At 43.3% G+C, this 17973-nt stretch overlaps 1 protein-coding gene across 11 annotated transcripts in view; it reads left to right on the forward strand.

The window, feature by feature from the left end:
- ADGRL3 (adhesion G protein-coupled receptor L3) overlaps nucleotides 1–17973 on the forward strand; it is an 852526-nt gene that overhangs the window by 376339 nt on the left and 458214 nt on the right. For all 11 annotated transcript variants that reach the window (XM_061637965.1, XM_061637983.1, XM_061637973.1 and 8 more), the window contains one exon: nucleotides 11991–12100. In XM_061637965.1, coding sequence (XP_061493949.1) covers nucleotides 11991–12100 — 110 coding nt within the window. The remainder of the gene's footprint in view (nucleotides 1–11990; nucleotides 12101–17973) is intronic.

Raw genomic sequence — 17973 nt, forward strand, 5'->3', positions numbered from 1 at the left:
GCTAAGGAGCACTCTACAGAATTGAATCCCCCTGCTCTCAGTCAAAGGGGAGAAGGAAACACAATTCTCTTTTCCCCCACCCCATAATTAAATATTAATGCCCCCCAAACTAATTTAGGAGCGATCCAGGGTGGAACAGTCAGACACAGGGCAGGGCAGCCTGATTGGGGGGAGGGGAATCTGATCGGGGGGGCCAGGGCAGATGAGGAGGCTGTGCGCAGCCCTAGTAAAAATACAGGCCTTTAAAATAATCACCAAAAACCATCCCAATATTAGCCACACCAGGTAAACTATTAGAATATTAAGGGTAAGAAGATGCTTTTCATAATGTTTCCACTGGTTTCCTTTTCCTTCTTGATTACTCAGAACTCCTTGCATTTCATTTGAGTCAGATTAAGGATTCTTTTGAATAGAAGCTGACATACAGCGCAAACATTGGGAAGGATATCGTTGTCTAGTTTCAGAAAAAGAAAAAAGCAGGTAGGAGGGGGGCAATGTTTATTTCCAGGCCAAACAAACCATCATACCAACAGCAACTGCTGAGTGATTGAGCTCTGTGTAAATCACTGGATTATCTGCTAAAATCTGTTATTTCTTGGCATTAATTGCAAAGCAAACTCCTTTTAGTTTACTGTAAAGCAGATGGAGATTAAGAGACAGATAACAAAGATGATTGGCAATGGTATCCAAAACCTTTCACCTTTAAATGATGGACAGTACTAACCTTAAATTCCAAAAAATCCATCCTCCCAGAAGCGTAGAACTTTTTTGCAGAGCTTGGAAAAGTTACTTTTTTGAACTACAACTCCCATCAGCCCAATCCAGTGGCCATGCTGGCTGGGGCTGATGGGAGCTGTTGTTTAAAAAAGTAACTTTTCCAAGCTCTGCTTTTTTGTATGCAAAGCATCTTTTTATCATTTTCCAAGTCAAACACTGTGTTTAGGAGTTATCACTGCATACATTAATACATACAGAGATTATAATGTTGTTTTTAATCTACTGCTAGACAGATTGAAATGAATGTAGAAAGACTCATTTCTAATCCAAGGACAAACTCAGAATTCAGATGAGAAACCCAATGAAATAAGCCCAGTGAAAAGAGCTATAACACCAGGGCTGGTCAATGTTACAAGGCCACTGTCTCCTCAGCCATTCAACCCAGCACTTAGAATAACAGTCTGCTGCTGATTGCAGTAATGAGCCAGTCTGTAAGCACTTTGAATAATGTGGAATAGCCAGTTAACAACAGCAAAATTACAGGGGGATGATGTACCCAAAAGTACCAATGAAAAATTAAAATTAAGCCAAAGTGCAATCGAGCCAGGACTATGTGCCTTAAGTTGGTTAACATGGGACAAGCTAATGATGGATTCAAATGAACACACCAAACTTATTAACTGGAAGTTATCCACTGACTGGCTTTCCCATGACTCTGCAGCCTGATTCAGCCAGCTCGAAGTATGCATGTACAGAAGGGCCTTGATACTGTGGGTGCCTTTACAACGGCTGTTTAACTCTCCTCACCAGTAGCTAAGTTTAAAAGAGTGCTACAGAAGCGGATAGAGAAAGGAGAAGTGGATTGCAAGAGGCTAGAGGGGGCAAGAGGTCAACTCTCACACACACTCTTCTTGCAGGACTACGATCTAGTCCCTTTTCAAAATGGGTTTCTTTGGACATTTCTTTGACCAAAGCTTATTTAGCAAAACAGCTCATTAACAGCAATAATCTAGCCTACATTTATTTATTTATTATTTGATTGCTATCCCACCCTTCCTCCCAGCAGGAGCCCAGGGTGGCAAACAAAAGCACTAAAAACTTTAAAACATCATAAAAACAAACTTTAAAACACATTAAAACAAAAACATATTTTAAAATGTTTCTTAAAAAAGATTTCAAAACATCTAAGATTAAAAACATTTTTTAAAAAAATTTAAGAACATATTAAAAAGCAATTCCAACACAGACACAGACAGGTCTCAACTTAAAAGGCTTGTTGAAAGAGGAAGGTCCTCAATAGGTGCTGAAAAGATAACAGAGATGGTGCCTGTCTAATATTTAAGGGGAGGGAATTCCACAGGGTAGGTGCTGCCACACTAAAGGTCCATTTCCTATGTTGTGCAGAATGGATCTCCTGATAACATGGTATCTGCAGGAGACCCTCACCTGCAGAGCGCAGTGATCAACTGGGTATATAAGGGATAAGACGGTCTTTCAGGTATCCTGGTCCCGAGCTGTATAGGGCTTTGTATACCAAAACTAGAACCTTGAACTTGGCCTGGTAGCAAATGGGCATTGTTAAACATTGTTAAAGAAAGTAAGGAAAGGCAATATGCACTCACACAACCCTTCTGCCTGAGCCTTTCCCTACCTCCTCCCAGCCCTGGAATATGTGTTGGTATGAGCAACCCCTAGAGAGGCTAGCCTCTAGCGTGTGATGGCTAGGCTCTGCTGCGCACTCTGAGCACATGTAATTTGTGTACAAGTGTGGGCCCTGATGGCAGGATTTCCTGCTGGAAGATATGGGGGAACCTGCCATTCTTTCATGACAGGAGCCTTCAGGGACTTGATTAAGTCCATATCACAGACAGCAATGAGGCAGTCTCAGAGACCTGATGTTGCTCCTAACTCCCAATGTAATTCCTATTGTCTTCTATTCACAAAACAGCTGCTATAGCACAGTGGGGAGGAGAGCCTGGCTGGGAGTCCAGAGTCTTTGAGTTCAAATCCCCGTGCGTGCCTCCTGGGTTTAAAGGACCAGCTAAAGATCACCCCCACAGTGAGTGGCTCAGGGGTTACATGCCCTGCCACCTGTGCAGCCGTGAGCAAGCTGCATAGTCCCAAGGAGCCCAGTTGCCCCCCAGATGGCAGTTGCGGACCACGAAGGGGCTGGCTTGTGCAGCTGTGGCAAGCTGAGCAGGCCCTAGCCAGCTGGGGAGGACTAGCCTCAGAGGGAGGCAATGGTAAACCCCCTCCTAATACTTCTTACCATGAAAACCCTATTCATAGGGTAGCCATAAGTCAGGATTGACTTGAAGGCAGTCCATTTTTCATTTTCTGTACACAACAGAAATGTTATCTAAAGATATCCAGGTTTTAGGTATGCATGGCATCATTAATCAAATCACAAAAGGTAGAGAAGCTTTATATCATCTTCACCACATCACTAATATTGGAAAACATACAGTAACCAATCTAAGTTTAGTAACCTTTAAGCCATGCATGAAGGCATGACATGTGAACACACATCATATTAAATGTTTAAGTCTGAAAGTTCTTTTAAAAAACTTTATTATATTTCATCATTGCTGCAATGTTTTGATCTCTTGATCTCTGTTTTAAACGGATTTGTTTTGATGTTATAGTCAGGCCCAGCGCCAGTGGGTAGTCAGGTTGGGCACTGGCCGAGAGCCAATGTGGCTAGGAGGGGCCCTTGCTGCTGGGGCTGGGCAGGTGTAACTCCTGCTCCACAATCCACACTAGTATTAGGTCATGGAGCATGCACCCCACAGCCTGATGCTGGCATGGATCGTGGAGCAGGAGCTACCCTTGCAGGTAACACCCACCCACCTCCAACTGTCTAGAATGTGCTGTCTAGAGAAGATGTGATTCTTTGTTAATGTTTCAAAACAAGGAATTCCTTAAACAGAACTGTCATGTTTTCTTTTTCATGGACCCAGAAGTTCAAGGTCTAATCAAAGATGGAAATCCAAATAATCTGCTATTTTCTCCATTAGGAAAGCTCTCTTATTATTGTACGTATGGATCTTTATGAATATGAAATTAATGGTTTTCTGGCCTACCCTGTGAAGCAATTATCTGGATTTTGCAATGCTTGTATAGGAACATCCTGCCACATGCTGAATGCAGTTGGTTTATTGACAGTTTTTAATTATATCTCTGGCTTCCTACAGCTTTTGGGTAGGATTGCTTTTCAGTGATGAAGCTGAAGAATATTTCTCTTCACTAGCATATAAATCCTGTTCTCATTAAAACAATCAGCCAGCTACAGTTTCGACAGCAGATTGACTTTTTTACATTCCACTTGAAAAAAGTCTTCATTGCTCTACTTGTCTTGTTGGATTCTGATTTTTTGGAGCCAAGTTCTGTAGCCATAAATATACATGTATTATGCAAAATGTCATTCCATTTTTTGTGCATGTTCTTGGCCTTATGTAAATGTTTCTGGCATAAGCTCCCTATGTGATATATATGAACATACTGTTACTCTTATTACAAGTTTGAGTGGTGTTGAGGGGCACACTACATACCTGGGTTTGGAAGGAGGTCGCTGGTGGCTTATGGTGTTTCTGAAACTTATGCTGAGAAGGGAATAACAATACACTGTGAATATATCCCGTTAAACACCGCCCACTAGCCAGATAACATTTTGAGTTGAGATGGTGAACTGAACAGGTCCAAACTAATTTGGATGCCTCTGAATATATCATCACCCAATGTGGTGTGATGGCTCCCAGGGCAAAGGAGCCAGGGTTGGATGTTGATTGGTTCCATTTTGAACTGAGATGGTAGACTGAATCCAAACTGATTCGGACGCTTCTGAAGGTATCCTCAGCCAATGTGGCATGATGACTTCTGAAACACAACAGAAGCTAGGCTTTGGTGCTGCTGGATGCCAGTTTGAATTGAAACGGCAGACTCAGCAGTTCTGAATGGACATCTCTGAAGATATCCTCACCCAATGTGGCATGATATTTATTTATTTATTTATTTATTTATTGCTTGCTTGCTTGCTTGCTTGCTTGCTTGCTTGCTTGCTTGCACTTGTATACCGCCCCATAGCCGAAGCTCTCTGGGCGGTTTACAGCAATCAAAAACATTAAAACAAATATACAATTTAAAACACATATTTTAAAAACAATTTAGAACACAATTTTAAAATTTAAAACAATATAAAAACAATTTAAAACACATGCTAAAATGCCTGGGAGAAGAGGAAAGTCTTGACCTGGTGCTGAAAATATAACAGTGTTGGCACCAGGCGCACCTCATCAAAATAATCATTCCATAATTTGGGGGCCACTACTGAGAAGGCCCTCTCCCTTGTTGCCACCCTCCGAGCTTCCCTTGGAGTAGGCACCCGGAGGAGGGCCTTTGATCTTGAATGTAGTGTACGGGTGGGTTCGTATCGAGAGAGGCGTTCCATCAGGTATTGTGGTCCCAAGCCATGTAAGGTTCCTGAGATGGAGAAGCTGAGTTTGGGTGCCACTGGACCCCTTTTTGAATTGAGCTGAAAACTGGACCATTCCAAACTGATTCAGCCATTTCTGAATATATCCTCACTGCAATATGGTATGATGGCTGCTGAGATGGAGGAAGTGCAGTCAAACTGAGCAGGAAACAAGCTGGGGAAGCAGACCACAGAAGTACTGAAAAGCAGGTGGAGACCAGAGTGGCCCCAAGATGAGGAGACCCGTCCTGGGACCAGTGGGGTGGAGAGGAGAACTGAAGAACCAGCTATATGTCTTGCCATCAGTTATTACCCCCAATATGATGGCGACAGCTGATCCAGGGGTGCAGTTGGCAAGGTGGGTCTGGCTGAGGTGACTGCCTCCTATAATGTAGCAGCAGTGACAGCTGGTGGATTAGTGGCAGCCATGGAGTGGGAGGAGCTGGTGGCATCGGGGGTGGCTGAGGCCTAAACTGCACAGTTGGGACACATTGGGGGCAATGAAGTGGGAGGGGGTGGAACCACAGAGTGTGGAGGGCAAGAAGCATGGCATGGAAGCCAAGCATTTGCAGCAGCAGTCCAGGAGCCACCTACCAAGGGTACAACCCTACTGGCTGCAGAGTCTGCTTTGTCATGGTGTTCACTGCAGATAATGTGCTGGCAAAAGCAGCACCTGGCAGGACAGAACCCCTCTGCTCTCTGCACTGTGGTCGGGGAAGGAGATGTAGTGTCCCTTCCCTCGCCAACCTCCTGGCCGTATAGGGTGGTGGTTCCCAAACTTTTTTCCCCATGGACAATTTGAAGATTGCTGGTGATCTTGGCAGACCACTTAAGATATTGCAGCCTGTTGCAGCAATTGTAATGCGCCATTCTAGATGCTGTATGATTTTTAATTGTATTTTAATTGCTTCTTTTATTGTATTCCATAGAATTCAAATTGTAATACAATAAAATATAACATGACAAATAAGAGAAGCAATGAAATCAATATGACTACTTAATGCGATGGATGTGCCTTCTCCTGTCTTGAACCACAAATCTGCAGACATGCTGTGGACCAACTGAATGAAGCTTGGCAACCACAGGGGTTGGATTCTGGTTCGACGCTGCCTGGGTAGGTCAGCTTGGGTTGGGGGGGCGGGCGTGCACAGTCCTAGAAACTAACAAATTACATTATTCATGTATAAATCTCAGTATTTTGAGGTTTCTTAGAATTCCAAGCGTAAGAATGGCTTGCCTAAGGCAACTTAATGAGTTCATGGTAGAGATGGACCAGGGTCTTCCTGATTCACAACTCAGCTTCATAACCATTGCACTACCCACCATAATCTCATGTTTTCTCCTTAGTATATAATTTTGACATTTTTGTATTGTTTGAACTTAATTTTGTATATTTTTGAGATTCTTGAGTCACTTGGAGTTCCATTCTGAAAAAAGATAATAATAACAATAACAACAACAACAACAATAATTAAAAAAAGTAGAAATGCTGTATTGGGACAAAGAAATGTAATAGAAAGGTTCACTCATACCTATATTTAAGTACTATCATGTCCTGTCATCTTAATATCAGCTATGAGAGATTTGGATTCCCAGGTTTCTGCAGCGGCCAGGAGGGCTTTTGCACATTTGAGATTAGTGTGCCAACTGCGCCCGTTCCTTGACCCGTCCGATTTGACCACGGTGACACATGCCTTAGTCACATCCCGTTTAGAGGACTGTAACCTCATCGCCTCATCTCAAAAAGGATATTCTAGAGTTGGAAAAGGTTCAGAAGAGGGCAACCAGAATGATCAAGGGGATGGAGCGACTCCCTTATGAGGAAAGGTTGCAGCATTTGGGGCTTTTTATTTTAGAGAAAAGGCGGGTCAGAGGAGACATGATAGAAGTGTATAAAATTATGCATGGCATTGAGAAAGTGGATAGAGAAAAGTTCTTCTCCCTCTCTCATAATACTAGAACTCGTGGACATTCAAAGAAGCTGAATGTTGGAAGATTCAGGACAGACAAAAGGAAGTACTTCTTTACTCAGCGCATAGTTAAACTATGGAATTTGCTCCCACCAGATGCAGTAATGGCCACCAGCTTGGACGGCTTTAAAAGAAGATTAGACAAATTCATGGAGGACAGGGCTATCAATGGCTACTAGCCATGATAGCTGTGCTCTGCCAGCCTAATCAGAGGCAGCATGCTTCTGAAAACCAGTTGCCGGAAGCCTCAGGAGGGGAGAGTGTTCTTGCACTCGGGTCCTGCTTGCGGGCTTCCCCCAGGCACCTGGTTGGCCACTGTGAGAACAGGATGCTGGACTAGATGGGCCACTGGCCTGATCCAGCAGGCTTTTCTTATGTTCTTAACGCGCTCTACGTGAGGCTGCCTCTGAAGACTGCTTGGAAACTTCAGTTGGTACAATGTGCTGCAGCCAGAATGTTAACTGGGGCTGATTACAGAGACCATACAACTCCCCTGTTAAAAAAGCTCCACTGGCTGCCAGTTTGTTTCTGGACACAATTCAAAGTGCTGGTGCTGACCTATAAAACCCTATACGGCTTGGGTCCAGGCTATTTGTCAGATCGCATCGCCCTCTATGTGCCTGCCCAGACCCTGAGATCTTCAGGAGAGGCCCTTCTTTCAATACCTACATCCGCACAAGTACAACTAGTGGGAATACGAGATAGGGCTTTCTCGGTGGTGGCCCCTAGGCTTTGGAATTCCCTCCCTAGGGAGATAAGAATGACCCCTTCCCTGCAGTCCTTTCGCCAACAGTTAAAAGCTTTCTTATTTCAGCAAGCTTTGATTCCGAAGGTGGCCAAGGATAGGCCCAAAAGGATGTTACATTGTTCTTGCCAGTTTATTTTTTAATTATTCTGATTTTATTATTATGGTTTTTAATTATTAGAAACAGTTTAATGCTATTTTAAACGAGAGTTCATTTTTTAATTATATCCGTTTATACTTAATCATTTATGTATTATATGCTTTTATTTTTGATAGGTTTTTAATTGTATGTGTCTTTTATCTGGAAGCCGCCGTGAGTTCCAATTTGGAAAAACGGTGGGGTATAAATAAAGATAATAATAATAATAATAATAATAATAATAATAATAATAATAATAATAATAATAATAATTGGTCCATGTAGGACCCCTAACCCATCACCTGTGGGCTCCACGGCACCCATGAACGCCTTCAGTGGTGCCCCCAACAGATAGCCCAGAAACTGAGCTTTCATTTTTTTTAAAAAAAGAGCAAGTCTCTAGCCTTCCTAGAATGAAGGTTATGCAGCAAAATGTGCAGGCACTCTTCTCAGTGATTTATGTGAAATGAGACAGCCGGGCTGCTCCTGTCTGGCAGTGTTTTTAGCCAATGAGAAAGGTCAAAGCTATCATTGATAAGTGAGTAGTTTTGACACCAGGTAATAGGAATCCCTGGGGTCCTAAAGAGCTCCTGTTTTGCCCTCCCTTTTCATTTTAGTACACTTTTCCTGCTACTGCCTTTCCCCCCTTGTCCTTGGAATCTCCATAATTTTGCCTCCCTTTTCCCCTCACAACCAGGATGCATCTTTCCTGTTCTGGGTTTGCCTGATATCAGGAAGTGCCTAGAAATTATTTTCTGCAAATACTACTACACAATAAATGTGGGTGAATGTTAAAAACTTTGCAAAGAGGCTTAGGACATGATCCAACTGCTATTTACACTGGGCTGAGGTGAGTTGGATATGGCGGACCTCCAGCTGAGCCAGCTAGGTCCTGGCTCAGCCAGGTTACGCCGGCAGAAGCCTATCATTCCAGCTCAGCCACAGCTCAGACAGAGGTCTGCTAGGGGAGCCCAGCAGAAGCTGCCAGAAGGCCTGCAAAAGGGGCATTCTGGGAGCGTGTCAGAGGAGGGGTCAAGGGGGAGACTTACATGACATCCAGGTCCCGTTCAGCTCCCTCCTGCGCCCCTCCATTGCTGCACCAGTATGCTGGGGAAAGCGGTGGCGAAAAGAAACATGTTTTTAAACTTTTATATTTTGTTTGATATAGTATTTTGTTCTGTTGCTTGTGTTTATCATTTGTAATCTGATTTTACTGTGTAATTTTTGTATTTTAACCTTTTTGTACACCGCCCAGAGAGCTATTTGCTATGGGCGGTTTATAAATGAAACAAAATAAATAATAATAAATAATGTATTTTGTTGTAACCTCCCTTCGCAGCCAGAGTCCTCCCCTCCACAAAGCCTCTGAGCAGCAGTTGGATGTGGTGGCCCCTTCCTCCAGCTCCACCTCGTCTCCCACTGACCTCCAACAATTGCTTTCTTAGACATGGTTCCTGCTTTGCAAGAACTAAAGACCAGGAACTCATCACAAATACATTGTAGAGGGAGGGAGGTTCTCTTGTCAGTTTGTGTTGTTACCTGTTTTCTACCTTTTTTCACAAATTACTAAAATAGTTTAAGAAAAAAGAATTTCTATACCAGAAAAATTATAATACGGAAACTGAACCTGCCAGATGATTGCAACATCCCTAGTTATTATTGCAGTTTTGTTTTTCTTATACATGGGAAGAAGCTGTATCCCCAGATTGCTGGTTATCCAGCTAAACTGTATAATGAGGAGAACACTGGGTCTAATGAGTCATTCTGTAAAATGAAAAGATTCATAAATTAATCAGTTTTAATGTATAGGCTAAACTGCAATCTTTATTAAGGCAGACAAAGCTTAGCCTCAGGTAAACATGAAACATTTCTGCTCCAAAGCAACTCATTTCAGCTTGGAATTCTGCTGCTGCTTCCAAACCTCAACTCAAGGTCACAGATGAGTTAACTCAGAGCTATAAAACATCAAAGGCAGGTTTCGTGTTGCTCTAGTTTCTGCCTTGTACAGCCAAAATGGTTTTGAAATTTGTCTTTATGGTTATGTTTAGTTTGTCAATATAAATTACAGGGATTTTCTGATAATTGTTCAGTATAACATTTTTCATGGATGATAGAGAGCTAGATTATATACTGGCCCATGAAACTCTTTTTTTATTCAGAGATTTTTAAAAAACTGTGTTAAGGTGCTTAGAGATGTACTTGTTTAGAGTGGTCATCTGTCCTGCTTTACAGAGGACAGTTATGTATTTTGAAAGGCTGTTGATTCCAAGTCTGGAACCATAAAAAGGCAGAGCAGAAGCTCTGAAGTTGCCCATGGACAGTTAGCAGCACCTGGTCAGCAGACTGAGCAGGTGCACTAGTCACCTGGTGTCTTCCCTACTGTGGCAAGATGTATTTCTATTTAAATCATAAAAAAATATTTCTAAATTTGCATCTATACAGATAAATTGCCATATGCACATTTTATGCCAATTGCTGTCCTCTTTTCCCCCTTATTAATAATGCAAATCCTCATTTTGGCAATGCATAACTGGCCACCCTATACTCATACTGTATGCCAAAAAGCATGGAAAGCACACAACTTTAACTTTCCCATCACAGATATTTTATTTATTTATTTATTTATTTAAACAGGTAATAAACATGTTGCTCATTCTCACAAATTGTGCTCAGTTGCGACGTATGCAACATTTTCCCTTGGTCTTTTAGCCCCAATCCTCTTCTATTCTGAAGGTTTATATAACTTCCTCAATGTTTTTGAAAAGGGGGTTTGCTGAATTATCAGAACCATTTTTGAGACTAGAAGCAACCTGCACAGTTTAACTTCACTGTGGCTATATATTATTTTAACAAGATCCCTCTTTCCAAGGTCGTTCCCTGCCCCTAGTTTGCTTGTTGCAGGGTTCTTTCTCTCCTTCCTCATTTTTACAGAGTTCTTCTTCTCCCCCCTCCCCTGTGAGTGCTACAAGCCTCCTGACTCTAACAGCAGCCATCTTTATTCTGGGAAGAGATTTCCTGAGAAGAAAGAAATTAGGCTCTGCACATAGTTTGCAAGATTTGCCCTTGCTTTTTAAATGGGGACTTGAGAAGCAAATATTTTATTGAAGATGCAACATATGTGAGGCATAAATAGAAAGAGCAAGACCCTACAGCTCTCTCAACTTTGGGGAGCAAATTTCCTTGAATTTAAAGGAACAAGGGGACAAAAAAAGGGTACAGTGAGGGGAGGGTTCATAAACAGCAATCCCCCCTCAAGAAGGCCATTCATACATTGCTGTGTCTTGTCCATTTCTCAGTAAGTCTGTCTGAAATTTGGCCAGTTTATGGTGCTCCACACAGAGATACGCCATGGCAAATTTCAGAATGCTCATCTTTGTAATGTTTAAAATGTTTGTGGTAGAATGCTGTTTTACCTGCCTACCTCAGGCAACATTGTGCTAGTATAATTTGAAGAAAACGTTTGTCATATTTACATGCTTCATCTGCTAAGAAGGAAATCCATCAAAACAACAACAATAACAAATTCTTTGTGAACCAAGTTAAAAGCCAGCCATGAAGAGCTTGTATTGCTTTATTTCTTTGGTTCTTGGAGTTCATATTGCCTGTGCTGCATTGAGGAGGATAGCAGACTCCTGCACTCTCTCTGAATATCAGGACGTATTCCAGCCAGGCAAAAGCCCTAGGGAAAGACGACATGGAGAGAGCCAAAGAGGGAGAGGGGAAGTGACCTAGCAAGGAGGTTTGGCCTAGGGATGCTCCCAGGAGCCAGACAGAGAGGGGTGAAGGGCTGCATTAAGCTCCTGGGGCTGGAGTTCCCTATTCCTGGTGGTGGTAGTAGTAATAGTAATAATAATAATAATAATAATAATAGGATCCAAATTCAAAGTCTAAATATTTCCCTCCCTGATGTTTCAGCTTTTACTCTAGTGCTTTTCCTTTATCTTTCAGGTGCAGCAACCGGACACAGTGTGCAGTGGTAGCAGGTCCAGATGTGTTTCCTGACCCTTGTCCAGGAACATACAAGTATCTAGAAGTGCAATATGAATGTGTCCCTTACAGTATGTATACTGCTATGATCTTATAAGTATCTTATTTTATTTTGCTATGGATGAATGAGAATTTAGCTTGTTGACTGAACCGTTTTTTAAAAGTGATAAAATCACTTTGCTGTCCTCTATGAGGGGCGGCATCGGATGCTTTCACACATGGGGCTGATTGCGTTAGTTTAACGGATTAAAAAGGTAGCGCTTCTGTCCCAATTTCTAAAATCTCTTTCACACTGCAGTACCTGTTGCATTAAGGAACAGCAGCTTTTTCGGCTGATATACCGACATTTTGTGCAACGGTCTTTCACACGGCTTGTTTTTGTTTCTCACCCATGCATACTGTTCTCCACTGTGTAGGAGGTCTAAGATCTCGTCCCGTCGCCATGCAAGCCCTCTCCATTTAGGATCTGACTTTTTAAATTGTTTTAGTTGTATCAAGACAGGGGTGTGTGTGGGAAGTGCTGCTGCTATCTGTGCAGATGCCGGAATACCGGTACAACGTTCGTCAGGCAACACCCCCCCCCCGTGTGACTAAAGGGTAGGATGCCTGCCATGTGAGCGGCTGCAGCTAGCGAAAAACTCCTGCAATTTTCCGGGTTCCCAGCCTTGCTAACTGATTATTTCTGGTATCATTTATCACGGAAATTAGCGCTAAACTTCCAATACATTCCACAAGAATTCTGAAGCGAGCTTGTGCGTCATGTGAAAGATCAAATATAATGCGCAAATTACCAGGTAAGAAATTATCAGAATAATGGAATAAAGTGCAGTGTGAAAGCAGCCATGGTGTTTTACCCATTTCTTTTGGTAAGAGGATGACTGTGGTCTAGGAAGTTCCTAGTTTGATTCTTGCTTCTGTTGTAAATTCACTAGCTGGGCTGAAGAAAGCTACTCTCATTCAGCCTTGCACAGCCACATTTGCAAAATAATAATAGTACTTGCCTACCTTATAAGTGTGCTTTAACTGATAAGTTCTTATGTCACAAGATGTGGTAATGGCATCAGCTTAGATAGGCTTAAAAGGCAGTTAGACATATTGATGGAAGATTCATCTGTCCACAGCTAAATTTAGCCAAGCTAAATGTAACCTCCAGATTCCAAAGCAGTGTACCTCAGCATGCCAGTTTCTGGGAGGAGGCAAACAATTGCAGAATTTTTTTCCCTTGTATTTTTTTTGTGTGCTTCCCATAATATCTCATTGGCCACTGTGGGAAATGAGATGCTTCACTAGATGAATCTTCTGTCTGATTCAATAAGGCTTTTCTTATGTACTTCTGAAATGTGTTTTGAATCCTTCCAAAGTATTATGAAGCAATATTATCATTGTATATGCATGTTACCAACGTTGGTGGTATGTATTATTGACATTTCATGATTATTTTGGAGGTACTATTTAGAGTACCTCCTTACATTTTCAAACAAATAGGTGTGTTCATGAGAAATCAAAGGCTATGTTGTTTTGTTACTGAATTATATCTTATATTGCTCCACCAGTGGTTTCTCTCTACAGTCAAGATTGCAAGGCATAATAATAATAATAATAATGGATGACATTTATTAGTCACTTTTTTCAGCGTGAAACTCAAAGCGACTTAGAAAGGAATCTTAAAAACAAACAAACATAAAGGATGAATTGGGGAGTGGGGGAGAGTGTGTGCACAGAGGAGGACATATATATGAGTTCATGAGGTGGCCATGTGCTGTCAGCTCTGCCTAGAAGTGACTCATCAGGGTCTTAAGTGGAGCACTACGGTGGCTTTGGCACCTGAGAACCTTTTTTTTTACTGGAAATGTGAACCACAGACATGTTATATGCAGGTTATGTGTCTTAACCACTGAACTGTGAGCCTGCCCCATAAAAGAGAGGTATCTGGACACTGAGCAATCCCCTGACTGTGTGTATGCCTTGACACAGGAAGCAGGATATAGGCGTATCTGCCTAACTCCCTGTGCATGTGTTTGTCATTTCTGTGCTACCTTTAATTTAAATATTTCCAGGGCAGTCCTTTCATCACTTTTTGTGTGTGGAACAATTGCAGAAAATTATTGTATGCCAGAAGATGTATGTGCTTCACCACAAGTGGGATTTCTACAAAGAAGTATGTGAGAACTGGCTCTCACATAATAGCATCCTCTCCAACATTTTAGTGATGAAAGTCTGGACACTCTTGTGCTTGAGTGGGTAGGGGCTAGGGGTGTGGTATGGCCATCCAAATACATGGGTGAGTGTGCAGTGGTAGAGCAATATAACCCATAATGCTCCTCAGAGGCCTCCTGGGAAGGAAAGAGCTCCACTGCACAATGGAGGAAGGCACCATTTTCTTCAATAAATTTATCAATAAATTAAGAGTAAGTAGTAATCAGAATGCAATGCCGTTGCCCAAATTCTTCCTGTCCTCAGTCCCACAACCTTCAAACTTCCACTACAGTTCCACCAGTGTCTGTGGTTAGGAGAGCAGAAATAGCCTGCTAAGAGTAAAAGCATCTGATCTGCATTTACCAGAATTAAAGCGGTTTTCAGAATATATTGTTATACAATTGAGCGGTTCATCTCTGAGGTTCCCTCCAAACCTTTGGTTTTATATCTGTAAGATGGGATTTTGTGGAAAGAGGCTGATAAAGTAGTTAAGTTAAAGGATCTAGTAAAGCCATGCATGACTAATGAGTACTGGTGACTGGTTATCAAGAAACTATTAACTAGAGACGCTAAAAGGCGGGTAGGCCTCTCTTCCCCCTCTTGGCTGGAGGTGATATCATTGGTGAGTATAAGAGAACAATAGATCTGGACCACTCTCCCCTAAGCTAGGACTGGAAGACACAGAGGCCTGACTTGCTCCCTGTGCTGAATCCAGAGTTATAGCTTTGGGCCACCTGAAAGCAATTGGGGAACAAGATATGCTTGAGTATTAATGCTCTGAGCTTTTCCATCTTATGCTCAGGATATATTTATGTGTAAATAAACCATTCTCTCCCTCCTTGAGCAAGGTGTGCTCCCACAGCCCATCAGCTCCTGATTGTTCCTTTGAAGCCCCACCTTACCCACCCCACACCTGATGTCATGTATGATATTAAGTGTAGGGCAAGTGGATGTGGCTTCCACAAAATGGCCAAGTTTATCTTGAGGGCTGGAGGTTCCCCACCCTTTTCTAACGGAACCAAACTTGAGGTATGTAGTGGCACCCCTGAAATCTCTCAATCCTCAGAGATTGGGGTGCATGTAAATATATGTAGATACATAGGTATAGATATAGGCACACATACAATACATGCACCCCTTTGATGGACATATGTTTATGTTGCCACATCATAGTTTCATAGGCATGAACAGTGTGAAAAAGGAATATGGAGAGGCAAAAATACTTGCTTCCTCAGTATCAGAATAATGGGGCTGGGGTGTTCCTGGGACAGGAATTAGGCTCTGAAAAATATGACAGTCCTTGAAATGGGAAAGTTGGAGGGAAAGTAATAAATAGTTGTGCAATTTAAAACAACACTATAATTTATCAGACAACACACTAATTTTTTTCAGCTGAACCAACCAGGAAATGTTCTCAAAGAATTCCAAAGCACAACACAAGGAAACAGAATAAGCATGATCAATAGCACATGCAGGGCTGGCATAACACAGTAAGCAAGGTAAGCGTGTCAGGAGGGTGCAATGCTTGAGGGGCGCCAGAGGCACCCATAAGCCTGGAGAAAAAATTAAAACGCCTGGGAAGACGCTCTTCTCACGTGCCCTCCCTCACTTCTGCCTCTCCGCTCGCAGTCGCTCCAGCTCCAGCGCTGCCAGCCCCCTCCGGCAGCTCCTGACATCAGCTTCACCTCCTCCGGGGTCTGCCGAAGCAGATGGGGAGCGGAACGCCAGAGGCGCCTCATCCCAGCCCTAGCAGCGCATCCCCTCAGCGGCCGTCTGCAGCCTTAGGGCGTGCGGGTCTCTCTGTGTTTCTCACTCGGCAGAGGCTGCTTGCCGGCTGGTTTGCGCTTTGCGCGTAGGCAGGAACGGAAGCGACATCAGGATAGAAGGGATGGGGAAGGTTATGGGGGGGGAGGGAAGAGACCTGTACCTTGGGGAGATCGGGGACGGGGTATTGAGTAGGAAAAGGTTCAGATAAGGGCAACCAAAAAGATCAAGGGGATGGAGGGACTCCCCTATGAGGAAAGGTTGCAGCATTGGGGGCTTTTTAGTTCAAGGAAAAGGTCAGTAAGAGGTGACATGATAGACGTGTATAAAATTATGTATGGCATAGAGAAGGGGAAGTTTTTCTGCCTCTCTCATAAAACTAGAACTTGTGGACATCCAAAGAAGCTGAATGTTAGAAGATTCAGGACCAGTACTGTAGTGGCATATTCAGAGGTGTGGGGTCTCTTCATGTTAGTCACAACCACGCTCCTCCCTCCCCCTTTTGCTGCTGGGTTGAGAATGACATCCTTGTTAACACCTTCTCCCACAACAACAGAAGTCCCTAGGAGCCAATAAGCAAGAAAGAGTATTAGCTACTGAGAAGAGTGTTCTCAGTGGCTGACTTACCTCCTTTCACTCTGATTGGCTCCAATCAGCAGTAAAGGGCAAGGAAGCATGTTAGAAGACTCTTCTCACTGGCTAACACATTCCCCTTTCATGTTGATTGGCTCGTAGGATGCTGGTGACACACGGACCCTGCTGGGAGCCTGCTTCCCCAAAAGTAAGGGGTGTAAGACTCCCTGAGACCCTGGACAACTACACTTCTGTTTAGGACAGAAAAAAGAAAGTATTTCTACACACAGAGCATAGTTAAACTATGGCATTTGCTCCCACAGGAGGCAGTGATGGCCACCAACTTGGGGCTCTTCCAGACGCCTGTATAATGTGTGACATGATCGCTTTGTGTATTCATTATTTTTCAGTCATCCATATGACGCCACGCACTTTTGCACATTTTCGTGCAGTTAAATCCGCTTTGGCATTACCGCGAAAAATGCGATTTGCTTTTTTAAACCGGTAATCATCCGCTGCAACATTAGGGGCTCGGATGCAATACCGTGGTTTATAGAGATGTAGGCGGTCCATGGGCGGACCTTGGGCATGTCCCAGTACTCCTTCCGTCATTACCATCCAATAATGGATTTTCACTTGTGCCCATGTGCGCGAATGTGCTTGGAAAAGCCCGCGAAACGGAACCAATCAGAGCCATGTACTTCCCAGATGTGGAAATGCGCATTTCCGCTTTTGCGCACAAGCAGGTACTGCAGTGCCCTGGTTTGTTAACAGTGTTGCCAGAAGGGGGGAAATGTAGCCACCGCCACCTCCTGCCACGCTGTGCGTGCTACATCACGGCGCTTCCTATCCCAAACCTTCCCCAGTACAGCGGCTGTGAAGTAGCCTCCTCCACCACCAACCTGCAGGAGCCGAGGAAGCTCGACATGGCTTGGGCGCTGCTTGGGCTCCTGCTGTTCCTGGGCTCCAGGGTGGCACAGGACCCTGTCCAGGTGCCCATTGGGCTGCGGCTGCCCTCAGCTGCACAAGGCAGAAATGTAATAGCTGTAAGTGGAGCTGTAAAAGAGCCAAAAACACAGTGAATTCCATTACAGCCACTATTACCAAATCAACAGGAACTTCAAACTTTTGTGCTCTTACGTTCAAACGTTTTTTGCTACAGCGTCTCGGGCACCAACAACCATAGAGACTGGTGGTCTACCTTCCTAGACATGACACGCAGTTCTGGAGAAATAGGTAGAATTGCCAGCCATGTGTATCTCCAGAATGTTTACTATGCATAAAGGCAAAAACACATACATTCGTTTTTGCGTAATATCGCAAATACAAGCAAAAAAATATATACAGCAATTATTGGCATATAAGCACCTGGAGAGACACACACACCCCACCGGCCCTGCTCCAGAGTGGC

The sequence above is a fragment of the Rhineura floridana genome, chromosome 1, assembly GCF_030035675.1.
Source record: "Rhineura floridana isolate rRhiFlo1 chromosome 1, rRhiFlo1.hap2, whole genome shotgun sequence".
NCBI lineage: Eukaryota > Metazoa > Chordata > Lepidosauria > Squamata > Rhineuridae > Rhineura > Rhineura floridana.